This window comes from Danio aesculapii, chromosome 23 (genome assembly GCF_903798145.1).
Source record: "Danio aesculapii chromosome 23, fDanAes4.1, whole genome shotgun sequence".
Lineage (NCBI taxonomy): Eukaryota > Metazoa > Chordata > Actinopteri > Cypriniformes > Danionidae > Danio > Danio aesculapii.
The window spans coordinates 18289880-18307828 of NC_079457.1; the positions used below are offsets into that span (position 1 = coordinate 18289880).

At 36.0% G+C, this 17949-nt stretch overlaps 1 protein-coding gene across 1 annotated transcript in view; it reads right to left on the reverse strand.

Moving 5' to 3' along the window:
• dvl1a (dishevelled segment polarity protein 1a) overlaps window positions 1-17949 on the reverse strand; it is an 83957-nt gene that overhangs the window by 55967 nt on the left and 10041 nt on the right. The window contains 2 exon segments of the mRNA XM_056449730.1: window positions 5879-6000; window positions 10814-10883. Of these exon segments, the coding sequence (XP_056305705.1) occupies window positions 5879-6000; window positions 10814-10883 (192 nt within the window).

Below are 17949 nucleotides of genomic sequence, written 5' to 3' on the forward strand. Positions count from 1 at the left end.
CGGGATGGGACTGAAAATAGTCACCAGCTCAAACAATCACTGCAGACACAGTTTTGCATTTTCAACATATTATGCACATATTCAGTATTTTGTGCATTTAAAATGTAAATATCTATCAAAAATCTATATTCTTTTTTTATTTCATCTTCCAATACAAATTAAATGCAAATAATATACTTAATTAAACAAAGTGGAGGTTAATTAATCAATTGTGAATTTTTCTAACATAAAACTTGACAGAAAAACAGTCCACATTTTTAGGCGTGAAATGCAAAAGGCATCGTGCAGACATTTACAATACAGCTTTAGTAAGAGTACTATTTTGTACTTATTTTGAAATCAACATAGATAACATTGCATCTAAACTGTTATCTAATTATATTGTTTTAATGTTTTATCAACATTGCACAAAATATTTTATTTGTTTTATTTTCTGCAAAAGAAAGACTTTTATACAGATTTGTAATGACACAAATGTGACAAAATGGTCAACGAATCTTTGCGTGAACTATCTCTTTCATTTTCTCCCCCCTAATCTTACATAAAAAAGAAAATCGAATGAATTTGCATTAGTTAAGGAATTATAATTTTTTAATCAGTTATAAATAGCATCCTAAATGCAATAAAAACATTATTGTGAAATATATTTTATCCCACATTGGTATTTCTTCTCCTCTTTGAGCGAGTATATGGTATTATACAAGAGAAAGCAGGCAGACGGTCGATTTAGTCCTGGGGGAGATGAGGGGCAGCTGTGTCACCCTGCAGAGCCCACGGGGCAACAGAGACGGGTGCTTTTAATGTCCACTAATCCGGATTAACTGCTCAAGGGACGGCAGAAAACACACTCTCTTCACCCTACCAAATGTATGCAGCAAGACTGATAAATAATGCACAGCACAAAGGGAGCAGCCAGGGGATAACATTTGGCTACTTACTGATGCTTACAGTGAAGCTTTTATAATGGAAATGAGGGAGAATTCTTTTGGGAGAAGCATACTAGCGGGAAATTCATATGAATTTCAAGCAAATCCCGTTGGTAGTCGGTTGAAGAAATGATGAAGGGAAAGGAAAGACATTGTGGAAAAAAAACTGCCTGTGGTAGACTCCGCCACAAGATGGCGCTACACACTATAGAAAACAAGTGGCAGAACTAGAGAAGACTGAGAAGAACAGATACAAAAAACAGTCCCGAAAGTCAAACATTAGATAAAGAAATTGCATGGAGTTTCACACAGTGAACAGGTGCAACAAAAATCCACAAAGTAAGGCGGTTGTAGCATCGGCCTGAAGCACGCTGATCTAAATTTAGCATCCCAACATCTTCAATAAGAACAAAGGGAATATTTAATCTGTCTGTTTGCAGTAGAAAAATAACATTACCAGCTCTGCGGCAATGCTCAACTCTTAAAGCCTCTTCCTCACAGATAAAGCAGTGAGAAAGAGATATCAGAGGAAAAGCCAATCTGGACAATGAGAAATAGGGCTGATTCGTTTAATGGATTGGTTTTTTTGGTAACAATCAGTTCATTTATACTGAAGGATTTTCAAATTACTGCCTTAACAGTTTTCCCATGTAGAACAGACATAATATCAGATAGACAGATAGAACAGACAGCTAGGATGGCAGACAGACAGACAGATTAGATAGATAGATAGATAGATAGATAGATAGATAGATAGATAGATAGATAGATAGATAGATAGATAGATAGATAGATAGATAGATAGATAGATAGATAGATAGATAGATAGATAGATAGATAGATAGATAGATAGATAGATAGATAGATAGATAGATAGATAGATAGATAGATAGATAGATAGATAGATAGATAGATAGATAGATAGATAGATAGATAGATAGATAGATAGATAGATACAGAAAGAAAACATTGACAATGACAGACAGACAGACACAATACAAGACATTAAAACAACAGACAGAATCAGATATGGATGGATGAATAGATGACAGATTTGTACAACTGAGAGAACAACATATGGATTTATAAATAGAACAATAGAAAGCAGAACGCAGACACAGCAGAAAGAGATTTATAAACACAGACAGACAGACAGAGAGACAGATTTTTACAACAAACAGAATGACAAACAGAGATTTATAAACAAAACAGACAGACACAACAGGCAGACAGACAGACAGATTTATAAACAGAACAACAGACTGACAGATTTATAAACCTAACAACAGACAGCTAGAATGGCAGACAGTTAGGACAACAGACAGAAATAATGGTGAACAGAACACTGACGGAACCACAGAATGACAGACAAGACAAATTACAATTACTGACAGAATAACAGACAGTTAAAACTACAGACAGAACCAGACAGACGAGCAGTAGACAGAGAGTTAAAACAACAGACAGATTGTCAGACAGACAAATTACAATGACAGACAAAATGACAGACAGTAAAAACAACAGACAGAGCAACAGACAGATGAGCAGATTTACTAACAGAAAAACAGATAAAACAGTCAGAATAAATGATAAACAGAACAATGCACAGAATGACAACAGACAGACACATTACAATGACAGACATAATGACAAACAGTAAAAACAACAGACAGATCAAGAGAGATGAACAGAATCCTAGACGGAAAGACAGTTAAAACAGTCAGAAAGAATAAGCAGAACAATGTACAGAATGACTGACAGACGGACTAGTTACAATGACAGACAGAATGACAGACAGTAAAAACAACTGACAGAACAACAGACAGAAAAGCAGAATTATAGACAGAAAGACAGTTCAAACAACGGTCAGAGAGAATGATAAGCAAAACAACGGACATGGCAGATAGACAGATAGAATGAGAGTTAAAATAACAGACAGACAAGCAGATAGAATGATAGACAGAAAGACAGAATTTTTCATGAATCTAACATCACCATTAAGGTCATATCTGGTGTTTTCCCTAAAAAAAGTGAAGTATTATGTGGGCAGTTACAGTATATGTACAACTGGTTAAGCAACTGACCACATTAATGCAGGCAAATCAAATAGCAGAGTGAACTTTATGAGGCAAACGTGTGTGTGTGCTATTAGACTGCAGCTGAAGAGACAGGCGCTAGGATTGGACTGTGATTCACACATGTGGCTCCCGGAAGGACAAGAATGAGATTTTCCCTCCAGCTGGATAACAGACATCTGCTACTGCTGTGAATGTGGTCAGGAACTCAGAACAAATCAAATCAGTGGTTTTGTAATGCTTGTCAAGTGTGTGTGTTCTCATTCATACGCTCACAGATGTATTTGTATGGTTATTCAAAAATACAACGTACATAAATACAATAAATAGGGAATTCTTACTATATCTCGAATACTATTTCTGAAAAATTCTGAATTAAAAGGTATTGATATTTTATAAGCCTTATAAATATATTGTAAATATTCATATTACAGTGAAAAAAACTAATAAACAGCTTAAAATCTGATGATATTCATGATTTAATAACTGACCTTGAAAAAATGCATTGCTATTGAACAGTTCAAAAGCATCGAGCAACTAGGTTTTTTGTCTTCCTAATATATATGTAAAAATATGCTACTCTGTAAATTATTATTACTTGAAATATTATTATTATATTATTAATATAAATGTTTATTCTTGTAATGGGAAAGCAATTTGCAATCCACTTTACTTTGATGTTTAATGTATTAATTCATATTTGGCACAAGATCCTTTAGAAATCATTCCAATATGTTGATTGTGTCATTTTGTTACTTAACATTGATAATTAGAAATGGGATGCTTATAATTTTTGTGTTTTTTTTTTCAAGACAACCAAATTTTAAAAGAAAAAATTTTATTGTTTTCAGTCCCTTTTCTGTCTTTTTAGGCAGTTTCAGTTAATTTAACAGATATTTGGTATTTAAAAAAATAATACATCATTATTTTCTTCAGATTGAAAGAGCATTTTTAAAAATGTACAAAAAACAAAATTGACAAAAAGATTTCTGCAGATTTTTAGCTCATCATTCAGTATTTATTTACTTGTGTAAACGTGTGAAAATTGTTTCTGTTTGTAAAAAAACATTCGTAAAGTAATATTTTCAGTCTTTTAGTAGATATATTATTTGAGAGACTTGCTTTGTTTATCAAACAAGTGGATCTCGTTGGATTTGCACTGTAAACATTAAACAAAAGTTTAAAAAATATATATTTTTATTTTATATATTATATATAACTTCTATATATATGTTTTTAGTATGACACTCCAAAAATCATTTCGCATAAATCCACAGATTTTTTGGCAAAAAATGTCTGCAGATTCTGTCTGGCCCTACTCATGAGCAGTCAACATGTAGCGCAACTGTGCTTCGGGCATCCTGAGCTAGAGTCCCAGCTCACAGACCTTTCCTTTCAACAAAACAACGATTCCAAACACAGCCAAGGAAACTCTTAACTAGTTTCAGAAAAAATAAATAAATATAGCTCCTAGAATATCGACCCAGCCCATCACCTGACTTAAGTCAAATAAAAAATGAAATAAAAACTAAAGGTCACAGAAGAGGCTGTAAAAACTTTTAACTATCAGAAACATTTTTTTTTTAAATTAGACTTTAGAAAAAAATCTGTTAAAAAAATAAAAATCACACCTGAGCAATGCATACAACTCTAATCTCCATACGAGGTGTCTTGAAGCGCCCATTATCAAAAAAAAAAAACTTTTATACAAAATATTAAATACATTTCAGTAGTTTCGTTTTTCTTATTGTGTCATTCCATTGTCATATTTTTTTTCAGAGATATTTGTTTTGTTTTATTAATGTTTATTAATGTTTGTTTTTATTGTTTGGGTTTTTACCAAAACCAGGGTCAATTTCATATAAACAGCTCCTTTAGAAATATACACTACCTGACAAAAGTCTTGTCACCTATCTAAGTTTTAGGAACAACAAATAATAACTTGACTTCTAGTTGATCATTTGGTATCAGAAGTGGCTCATATGAAAAGCAAAGACCTCTAGATTACGCTTATTTTGCAAAAGTAAAATATGATTATGCCTTGATTTTTAATTATTTCATTAGGACAGTATTGTCTGACTTTGCTTAGACAAAAGTCTTGTCACTTAACAGAAATAATGTCCAATATAGAATATAAAGTCATGCTGCAGTGGAAAAAGACTTAATATTGTGTATGACTCCCATGAGCGTGGAGGACTGCATCCATACATCTCTGCAATGACTCAAATAACTTATTAATAAAGTCATCTGGCAAAGAGAGCATTCTGGCAGGACTCACAGACTTCACCAAAATTCTTTGGATTCATCTTCAGTGCCTCCTCCTTCACCTTACCCCAGACATGCTCAATAATGTTCATGTCTGGTGAGTGGGATGGCCAATCCTGCAGCACCTTGACCTTCTGTGCTTTCGGTAACTTTGATGTGGAGGCTGAAGTAGGAGGAGCGCTATACTGCTGAAGAATTTGCCCTCTCCTTTGGTTTGTAATGTAATGGGCAGCACAAATGTTTTGATACCTCAGGCTGTTTATATTGCCATCCACTCTGCAGATCTCTCGCACGCCCCCATACTGAATGTAATCCCAAACCATGATTTTTCCTTCACCAAACTTGACTGATTTCTATGAGAATCTTGGGTCCATGCGGGTTCCAATAGGTCTTTAGCAGTATTAGTGATGATTGGGATGTAGTTCAACAGATTACTCATCAGAAAAATCTACCTTCTGCTACTTTTCCAAATGATCGTAGTGTAGTGTATTTACCAGTATTTATTTTACCCGTTATATGTCCTTATATCAGACCTTACCATTTACAGCATTTCTAAAAAGTAAGCAATAAACAAGGATTTGTCAGACAAAGTATTTGCATGGCGTTACTCACTGGAAAGAGGGGGGTCTGGAATCTCCAATCCCTCCGGTTCTCTCCAAAGGGGGCGGCAGCTCTTTGTGGCTCTCTGTGCACTGAGATCCCCCATCCGAGTGTGTGCCTTCAGCCAACACCAACTACAGCCAAACACACACACACACAATTACTCACAAAGGCATCAGGAAGAAACTCTCCAGACCAACTACTAGCCCTGCATTAATAAGCAGACCAGCAAGAGAAGAGAAGAGAGTGCATTTGTTTAAGCGGACAGAAACGCGGGCAAGTCAGTTCACTTGGCTGGCTTCTTGGTAAAGCCCTTAGGCAACCATTTCAACATATTTTCAAATCAGCAATAAAATATGACAACAACGGTGTCATAAATGATGCATACTTTTCTCAAATCGCACTATTTTTAGATTAATTTCAAGTAAACATTTCCATGAGTGGTCTGACTACGAATCCTCACTCCATTAGAACCAAAAAAAGAGGCCTGATGATGTGGCAAAGTGCTTTCATGATCCAAATAATAAGCGGTAGATGCGGTTACCCTAGGCTATGCCCATAAAAACACTCTATTCTTCATATTCTCTGCACAAATCAATGATGAAACCTTGCAGTGGGGCCGAAACCCAGCACACCATGGAATCTAAAGCAGTAATCATGTTATAGTGCACCGAAGGTCTCCGTGTTTGGACAGCAGGCGGTGGAGCACATATTTTAAAGCAGCAGAGCTCAATGTCATCTATCTCAGCATGTCTGTGCAGCTCTCTGCAGCTGGAGGCTCACTGCAGTCCACTAACCTGTATTTTTGAGCCTCACACTAGCTCTACGCGGCATTACAGGTAGACAGGTGATCATCAGATTAATTACAGCTTTGGCATTTGAATCAACAGTAATTATTTAAAGCTGCAAAATGTCTCAAAGCTGTCAAATAGAGTTTCATTCAGAATGTATTTGACATGAAACTGGACATTTTCAGTGAGGCAAAAATAATGTCATGACCTCATTTTAGTCATCTGGAATTTATTGGATGTGGAGACATACTGTATTTCATACTGTACCGCGACTAAGGGATTTTAGAATGACCAATCAACATTTTAGATGTTGTGCAATGTGGCCAGCTCACTGGTTTGCCCATTTTTGTTATCACATAATCTGTTAAAAAAAATCATCACATGATTTTCTGATGCCCATGATGGAATTTATTGGTAAATATGTTTCCAGTGTAGCTTCTGCATTGTTTAGTATCAGACAAAAAAGTTTACTGGAGGGCATCACGGTGGCGCAGTGGGTAGCGCTGTTGCCTCACAGCAAGATGGTTGCTGGTTCAAGCCCCGGCTGGGTCAGATGGCATTTCTGTGTAGAGTTTGCATGTTCTCCCTGTGTTTGCATGGGTTTCCTCCGAGTGCCCCATTTTCCCCCACAGTCCAACAACATGCACTAAAGGTGAATTGAATAAGCTAAATTGGTTGTAGTGTATGTGTGTGAATAGGAGTGTATGGGTGTTTCCCAGTGCTGGGTTGCAGCTAGAAAGGCATCTGTTGCGTAGAACACATACTGGATAAATTGGCGGGGTATTTCGCTGTGGAGACCCCTGATTAATAAAGGGACTAAGCCTGAAAGTAAATGAATGAATGAATGAATGAAGCTGGCTAGAAGATGAAGATGAGTTCCATGAGTGGTCGCCAAATTCGAGAGTTCTATACAATTATCACAATGCTGGAGAGATTGTGGAGAAGTGGGGGATTATGTTCACATATTTTGGGAATGTCCCAAAATACAAGTGTATTGGCAGGAGGTTAAAAGGGAGGTTAGTAAAGTTTTATAATACGACATACCAATGCACCATTTTTTTTTGCTTGATGGCTTTCCCCCTGATCAGTAAGTCTCACCTATTTGCACTACATATTAGAGATGTCCCAATTAGTTTTTTTGCCCTCGAGTCCAAGTCCGAGTCATTTAATTTTGAATATCTACCAATACCGAAACTTGATCTTATACTTCTATAACACAAAAAAATAAAAGAAGAGCGAAAAAACAGATCCAGGATGTTCCTTATGTTTTATGTAATTCACCTTATTTTAACATTCAACAACTCTGATAACAAACAGAGCCCTTCTGTGAGGCAGCTTGAACAATCAAGTAATAAATAACATCAATTCTTAACTTTTGGACTTTAGTGCAACAGTAAATATAACAAAAAAATCTAGTGAATGAGTGAATGAACGACTTTTATGTACAGGCTCTTTTTAGATGAACCAAATACCTACTGACACTTTTCAGGGCAAACCAGCTGGTAAACTAGTTTAATGCAATGCCGCCAAGGCCTTGTAATTATTAAACAGACTCTATATCTGTCTATACCTGTGCCAACCACGTTGCACAACATCTGAAATGTTGTTTGGTCATTCTAAAACCCCTTAACCAAAGTCCTTCAGTAGTTCGGTAGTGGTTCGGTATTATTATCTCCCAGATGTCTTCCAAAGATCATCCCATGCTTCCAGAAGCGACTGAGCATTCATTGCATTTCGTTTTTGTCTTCTGAGGTATAAGTAATTTATTACAGGGTTTCTGCAGGTTTCACAAAGTCACTTTAAGGCTTTTTAAGATCTTTTTAACACCATTATGAATGAAATTTCAGACTTATAGAGGACTTTTTTATATATTATATTAGAATTAGTTATATCTTAGCCACAAATTTAAATAAATTGTCAAAATAAGCAAACCGTACTTGTATGCATACACATTTGTCAACATACTGTAACTTATCTTTAAAAAGCTATAAGTCGGTGCAATAAACTAGTAGTTAGCGCACTGACATATGGTGCAATATCACTTCAGGGTGTCCCGAGTTCGAGTCCCAGCTCGAGGACTTTTCCTGTCCCTTCCCTCTCTCTCTCCCACTTTGCTTCCACTACTCCTCCTCTCCCACTTTGCTTCCTGTCTGAAATACTGTCCTATCAACTTAATAAAGGTAAAAAGGCCAAAAAAAACAAAACAAAAAAAAAACAAAAGCTATAATAAACTAAATGTATACACAGGTCCAGGTCAGTATCCTCACCATATATGGACTATAAATACACGGGAAATTTTAAACAAATATTATTCTAAGGATGATAATTAAACCATATTGGTAAATAGAGTTACAAATGGTTTTGTTGGTTTGATTGGATTGTTGGTGATTAGATGCATGTTGGCCTGATTGGGTACCTTTACATGAACATAGGAAAATTAAGACCTGTTTACTAGGGATGCTCCGATCGATCGAACAGAGATCGGGATCGGCCGATAACCACATTTCATGACTCGATCGGTACTCTCTAATCTGGCCGATCACATGAACCAATCGCAAGTGTTCGTTTATGGGTTTACAAGCAGAGGAAGATTCATCTTAACTTCTTGTGCATCAAACATGCGCTCAAACTTTTCTTTATTGAGATAAGTTGCATTCTTCTTTCATGATTTGAAATGTTTCCAAATTGCATTATTTTTGCATCATTAATTGCGTCATTTTTCTTACCAAATTTGTATCTGTCTTATCTATTATTTTCTGTAAAGCTGCTTCTGACAATGACACTAAATGGTTATAAGAGACATGTTTAATGGATTATATGCAAAATCCTACATTAATTCTCTTAGGTTAGGCGAGATGTTCACTTAAGTATCATACTTCGAGGGAAAATGTGCTTTATGCAATGTTAAAGTTATATAAAGCTTAAAGCACCAGAATCGGTACTCTGTATTGGCCGATCACCATGACAACGAATCGGTACTCGGTATCAACTCCAAAAATCCTGATCACAGCATCCCTACTGTTTACAATTATTTAAGATCTACAATACAAAGCTTCAATAATTGCAAGACTTTTTAATGCCTAAAATGTATTTTTGGAAATGTAAGACATTTTAAGACCTTGCAGACACCCTGTATTATATATCTGGCACCAGTTTATCAGAAAGTGACTATTTTGTTTGCTCTCTTTTTGGATGGAAACGATGCTTTATTGAGCAAATGCCATTACGATGCAAATGTTTTATGAGATATTCCAGTTTTGCATACAAGCCTAATTAGCATCTTTGGATTGGATGGAAACAAAGCTACTGTGGATGTTTGATTCAAAAGGGTCATTCAGAAACCCGACAACAGTGTTTGTGTCAAATCAGTTTGAATTATTAAAAAGAAACTGTTCATAAGTGTTTGATGCAGTGTTTTACTTGCTAAAAAGACTTAGGCCCAATCCCAATTCTATTTTTGTACCCCTACCCCTTCCCCTTGGCCCTTAAAACCGAGGGTGAAGGGGAAGGGCTTTAAAATTTCCCCCTAAGAATTAGGACAGCACTACAGCACCTGCACACGTCATCATATGTCATCCAGATCTCTTGCTTCATATGAACGCGCGACTGCTGTAGTTATTCCAGTTGTGTTATTTTTTGGAATTTATCTTCAGGAAATCACTGAAGGCATATATCATGTTATCATAACAATCTAATGGCAATAAGATCGTAACTTAATTTGTGGATCTCCTTACTTCCGGGTGCTGCAATCCTGCTGTTGTGGCTGGTGTATTCTGGGAAATTTTCTTACCCCTTGGTTTCGAGTGTGGTCCTGAAAAATCTATTTTCAGGGGCTATTTACCCCTTTCCCTTAGCCCTACGCCTTCAAGCTAAAGAGAATTGGGACACCCCTACCCCTTCACGGGACCCGCAAAACAAGGGGTAGGGGTAAGGGGAAGGGCTAAGGGGTAGAATTGGGATTGGGCCCAAGTTCTTTCAAGAAACCACTGACACTGGTTTTGCATTATTTGTTTAATTCACTAAAAAAAAACACCACTACGAAACAGCAAACCGACTTTGGAGACCAGCTTTTATCTCAGCAGGACTGATACCCTGATATTTTGCAATGTCACAATCTGTTGGAAACTGAGAGAAGTGCACCATTTGTCTCACTTACCCAGGCCACCACTCTGCCGTTGAAGCAAGGCAGCTTGGCATTATCATCGGAGATTTCTTCTTTGACGACTCTGCGGGAGAAAACACAAGCTGTTAGAGACTCTGTGAGACCAGTACCCAGGACTGCACACCAGTGTTCCCATCTATTTGCAAAAGCTGAGGCATACTGAAAAGCATGTCACGCTCAAACAGCGGAATTTTCCACTTAGCTCTCATCTGCGGGCTGTTCATGATGAGAATGCTGAACGGCCCTGTTGACCGACCACTCTGTTGAAAACGACTTCGTTTTACAACCGGACCTCATTAGTACCTCATGCACATTCCAAATTACCTACTAAAAGTGCTGCAAACAGTGGTTTAGTATTAATGCACATCTAGTATATCTCTAAGTGTGTGTGTGTGTGTTTATGAGTATTAAAGCTCTGTAGGAGCATATATATTCAAGTGTGGGACATATATGTGTGAAAGGTGCAGTAAGGGTGTCAGGGCACATTAGGTTATTAATAGAGTGAATGTGTGTGTTAGCAGAGTGTCCGTCCCAGGCTGTAAATTCCCTACATAAATACCACACAGTTACCCTTTAACCCCCTCAGTTGAGGTTCAGCAGTCACACACCTGCTCATCTTCTGTCAGTGTGTGCAGGACAGGTCCATACGCACACATACAAAGCACATGGCATGAGACTCAGAGAAATCACTTAAGGGAAGTTTGATTTGCACACTGACAAAACAGGATTACCATGGATAAGCAGGATATGTGCATCATATTGAAAAAGTTGTGAGATCGTTCAGACTTTCAGCACATGATATAATAAATCATATGTAAATTTAAGGCTTTCAGAAGGGGTTTTAAGGCTGGATATATGCAATCAAGTATTGATCTAAAGCAGGGGTGTCAAACTCAGTTCCTGGAGGGCCGCAACCCTACTCCAACACACCCCATAGACTTCCATTCATACGCACACAAAAGAAAATAATTGTGATTGGATGGGTGTTGGGAGCTTTACATGGACATTAAAAAATAAGACAACCTACAACACAATATTTCAGACTTTTTAAGACTTAAAATTTTGTTATTAAAATGTAAGACTTTTTTTAGACCCTGCACACATCCTGTATAAAAATGTCTTCTCTCTAAATACTAACCTGAATATCTAATAATTGCACAACTTTATATCCAATACTGAGGTTACTGTCTCTTTAAAAAGAAGCACTTGCATTCCAAATTCCTCTGCATCCCCACTGAATTAAAGCATCTGTTCAATGAATAAATCATACATCATATGGTAGCAACCATAACAAAACAAAAAAAATAGTGCAATGCCAAAATCTGTCAACAAAGCATAATGACTTGAGAAATTCCAGCAGACTAACGTAATAATAACGTCTTCCTCTCAGCTCCTCCAGAACTTCCAGGTCACGTCACCCACACGGCTGTGAGCTCGAGGAGGTAAGCAGAACGGGACTGAAGGATGATGATAACGTGGTCTTGTGGAAAGAGTTACAAAACAAGGAGAGTTTGTGCAGGCTGTCAGGTCCCAGCACAGGAAACTAGGGGTGTAACTCTAGTCACGGGTAGGAAGTGTTTGCGTCCTCTCAAGAGGTCTTTACAATATACAGCAACATACAGCGAGGACCGTGGGGGCAGCCATAAGGAAGTGCGGTCTGTCTGAATTTGCAAGGGAAGGTACCGCCACTGTGGGAATGGTTAGTCACTGGCTTGTAAATCTGTTCTTCTGGGTAACAATGTAGGTTAAGCATAAAGATTACTTTAAAATTGCTAACAATTTTTCTGAAAAGAAAAGTTCATCCAGAAATTAAAAGTGATGAAACTGCAGAGAGGAAATTGAGTTTTCTGAAACTATAAGTGTCATAGATTTGTTTTTTTCTGTATATTAGAATGTATCTTTACATAATGAATGTCACACATTTTTTTTTAAACATTAAAATAATTTGATGACATATTAAAAGACTTGAGGAGACGGTCCAGTCCCCAAATTTCTAATTAATTGTCATTTTAAATATTCATGCTTTGCCACAATCAATCAAATCAAGTTTCTTATCATATAAAATATATTCAAATTTAATGTGATCACTCTTACTTTAAAAGTACAGGTCAGTGTTTTGTTTAATTTTTACATTAACATGTCTGTTACACTCAATGATTAGCAAACATTTTTTATCCATGTTTAAATTTTATTTAATGAAGAAAGTAAAATGAAACTTTAATTCAAATCAATTTAATAAACTTTATTGTCTATCCCACAGGGGTTAGAAAATTGTCTTCAGACTCACACACAACAACAAAACAAATACACTTACACATTTATTTAAAAAATCCTATTTAAGATAAACTATTTTAAAAAAAATCAATGGAGTTGGAAATAAATGTCTTCTTGTACTTAGCCTTTTTTGCTAAAGGGACTTTAGATCATCTACCAGACGGAAGTAACTTTAAAAAACCATGTAAAGCAGGGGTCTCAAACTGCCAGCCCGCAGGCCATTTACGGCCCGCCCTCCTCCTCCATTCGGCCCGCCAAAACAGTGGCATATAGCCACTTGTGATTTTGACCCACCACCTAGTCGACATTTAAAGTGGTCAAATGGTTTCATTAAACAGATTTTCCTCATATGCTTATTAAGATTTGAAGCGCGTATGAAGTTTCGCTATAGAAGCGCTATAGTTTTATTAAAATGTGGCTGTGAGTGCGCGCTTTGGAAGCAATGCCAATAAGCTTAGGGTGTAAATGTATTGTTTCCAATGGAAGTGAGCAACACATGTTGTGCAAGCAGTGCACGTGTGAACCACGCACATTTTTCAGCCACACCTAGTTAGAAACCATCTGAACTCTTCTGAAGGCCACGAGCGCACCGCGATTTATGCAAGTAGTAGAACTAGCCAATCTGCTTCACACTTTGTATGGAATATACGCATTTCAGAAATAACAACAGACTAATTATCTCAGACAAACACAGCGCACCCAAACACTGCAGTGCTTTTTACTTTTCTCCATAAACATGCATCGGAGCTGCAGCAATGATTTGTCCATTTGTCATCCTCTGAGAAAATGGTTGATAGTCACCTAGTTACGAGAGATGCCAGGGAAGCGCGAGCGCAAAGTCCATTGTAAAAGGCTTGTCACTTCAGGTCAGAATAACAACACACAAGAATATGAGTGCTGTGCAGCAGCAGTGAGGAGATTGTAAATAAAAAAGGATGTACGGATGTCGCCAGAGTGGCTTTTTGGTTTCTTTTCTTGTGCATCCCAGCCACTAGCACAGCATCTGAAAGATGTTTTAGCATGGGGGTAACAGTCATTCAACTTCACAATCTGTAATGTTGCAATATGTATTTGAATAATGATGGTTGTTTTTTTACTTGACAACTCAGACATGATTATTATAATGTGTTGTTGAGTTTGAGGTTTACTGTATCATTCTTATTCACAACTTAAATTTTGCTTTGATTGTTCAACATTTACTCTTTATCATTTAACACACTTTGTTACATTTTATTTATCAAGTTTAAGAGTTTCTTTAACACTGATTACATATTATAACATGATAACATGATTATTTTATTATGAAGAGATGAGATATTTTGTTTAAATATTTTTGGTTTTGTCTATTATAACTATTTGCCTTCGTAATGTTGGTAAATTAAAATAAAGTGGTTAGATTTTAAAAAATCCTAATATTCCTATATGTATTGTTAAAAATATTCAATAATTATCGATATTGAATGATATGAAACATGATATCATGATAATTTTTTCCCTAAAGCAAATCTGAAATAAAATTAAAAGAAATATTACTTGGCAACTAACAAATAAAACAACTACTGAAATCACTACATCTAATTTTTAAAAATGTATAAAATAAAAGTAAACTATAAAAATAACAAAGGAAAATTTGATAGAACAAAGTAACAAAATTACTAAAACTGAAAATATTAACATTATTAAGGTCATTTACCAGGTTCATTCCAAATGACTTAATTAAAAAATAATAATTTAAGTGCAACTGATGACATCATCATTAGCAGATGAAAATCCAAACATTATGGTGAACACGGCATGCCCTCATTAGAAATCTATAGGTCTTTTATGACTGGCAACCACATGCTCCTGATATTATCTCTCTACTTGAGGGATTTCCTGTGATGTGGGACAGCTCCATCTGTGTGCTGCAGCGGCCCAACAAAACATGATCCTAATCATAATCAGGTCTGGGACAAATGAATGCCTCATAATCAGTCAGTAAACGAGACCATGAGATCCTTTCACCAACAAGCTGTTAAGAGTGCAAGATCAACCACATCCTTCCACACGGCACCAGCAACGCTTTAAAAATTAAACACAACTCAAATCTTTCTGTGAAGTCATTTGGGGGGGGGGGGGGGGGGGGGGGGGGGGGGTTGGTAGTTGATAAAAAATACATCAACTGGGTCTTTACACAGAAGAATCCATTACCGAGTAACCATTACTTAAAACATAAGCTCACTGTGTGCAATGTATACCGAATAAAGGGCACTTAACGGTGAATGAAATCCATCTGGAGCATTATTCAAAGTCTTCATTCATACGCCTCACTGATACACTGTTAAACACATCGGACTCATTTAAGATTATGTTATCCAACAATGATACGCAACAGAAGAAGTGCAGTGGTGGAAAATAATCTGGAGATTCTGGCCCCCAGCCCAAAATTCAAACAGGCCGATCATTGGTACATTTTTAAACTCAGATTGTTTATAACAAACTGGCAGCATGTTTTCTTTTCTGAGCTAGCAGGTACAGCAGAAACCTAAACAAAACTTGGCTGAAGCATTTTAACGTAGCTTACCATATATTATGCAGCGCCTGAAAATATCACTGCGCCAGCTGCAGCTAGTTCCTTGATTATTACGCCTAAATATCGGCCTAGAAAATAGCAACAATTAATTGCTAAAAGTTAATTAATAGTTGGTCTTAGTACATGATCTAACTACAGAAGGGCAGGCATTAAATAAAACTTTTTTTAATTATTATTTAGATTTTATTATTTATTATTATTATTATTATTATTATTATTATGTAACTACAGAAGAGTCAGGCTTTAAATAAATCTATTTCTTTACTATTATTTAGATTTTATTTTTATTATTATTATTATTATTATTATTATTATTATTATTATTATGTAACTACAGAAGAGTCTGGCTTTAAATAAATCTATTTCTTTACTATTATTTAGATTTTATTATTATTATTATTATTATTATTATTATTATTGTTGTTGTTGTTTTTGTTGTTTTTATTATTATTATTATTATTATTATTATTATTATTATTGTAACTACAGAAGAGTCTGGCTTTAAATAAAACAATTTTTTATTATTATTTTGAAGATAGATGCTAATGGTCCAATCCGATCCAATGATTTATGCTAAGCTAAACTAAAAGTGCTCCCGCCAGATCAGGAGATTGGCTGAATGTATTCAAAACAGGTAAAACTCAACTGTTTAACTCGGGGAGTTGTAAAATGCCCCCACCCTCAACAAAAAAAGTGGTGTGTTCTGGGCCTGTGCGATTAATTGAAATCGTATCGGAATCGCACTTTGAACACGTACAATTTCTAAAACGTCTCACAGCCTGTTTTTTTTGCATGCTCCAGTCCCAACTGATAACCAAACATAATGCAGCAGACAAATAGCCTGCATAAACAGGGATGATGAGTCCAGCACAGGAGGACTTAGTGCCCGTAAAAGTCAACATCTGTGGTGTAGAATTACTTTAGATACATGAAAGTTATGTATTGCAGCACCAGGTAATTTATAAGAACTGTCAGTCACATATTGCATCTAAAAGCACGTGGTAAGCACTCCTTTGTCGTTGCTCAGCAACCATCAACTGTTTTCTCAGAAGATGACAAACTAACAAAACATTGCTACAGCTCTGATACAAGTTTCATTTATGGAATTAAAAAGCACAGGGAGGTTGGGTGTTCTGTGTTTGTCTGGGGTAATTAACCGTTATTTCTGAATATGTGTATTCCATATAAAATATGAAGTTGATCGGTCAGTTTTTGTTATTTTACGTCACGGTGCGGCATTCTGAAATGTTTACATGTTTTCAACTAGGTGCGCAGGAATACGTGCGAATCGCTCCCAATATGCGCTGCCAAGCCATGCACCTCCATTGGAAATAATGAACTTGTACCTGCAAAAGACGCAATATGTGAAGGGCCTATTTTACATCAAAAGTAATCTATGCATGGCAAATCTGTGGAAAAAGTACACACAACTACTTCTAAAAAGTGGTTAAGCAGAACATCGGAGCCTTACTTGACACACACACTCATACACACACAGTAGCCTGTGATTTTTATTTTTTGCCTAATGTCTGTTAAACATGTTACCGCTCTTCGCTAAATATCTGTTTTCATTTGGAAATATGTTTCAGATTCACACTGTAAAACAACTGTGTGTGTTAAAATCATGTTGATTAAAATAGAAATCCCAATACTGTTCAAAAAATATGTGATGACAGCTGGTATTCAGATGCATTTTTTTTATTAGTTGACAAGTCGACGACACTAAATACAGGTGTAAATGAGGTGTAAATCATTAAGAGTTTGTCTAACGACAAGTTTCAGACAATGTTGAAAATGCATTCAGTTGGGTTGCTATTAAAGTGCAGACTTTCATGTGGTTTAATGTGTACAAAAACAGACACAAAAGCTACATTCTGGTACTGACCTCATTCTTAAATATTACAGGACATGCTGTTGAAGTGCACTGGCATTTAAACTAAAGTGACTCACAGTTAGTAATAATACATTTAGTCTGAAGATGAAAACAAAATCTAAACAGCAAAGGTTTTATTTACAGTCCTTTTCCTAACCAAAAAACAAAAAAACAAAAAAAAAAAAAAAAATCACAGACCTTAATTTAGTTTTGCGACTAACAGAGCAGAAACAAAAGCTGCTTCATTTACCATTGCTTTTTGTGTTCATACACTTTAAAAATATTCAGTAGCTTTAAAATTTTTAAATTAATAATAATATGCTATTATCATAAAACTATATGCTGCAAAAAATGCTGGGTTCCACCCAATTCCTTCATGTTGTCCCCAATTCAAATCTATTAAGTTAACTT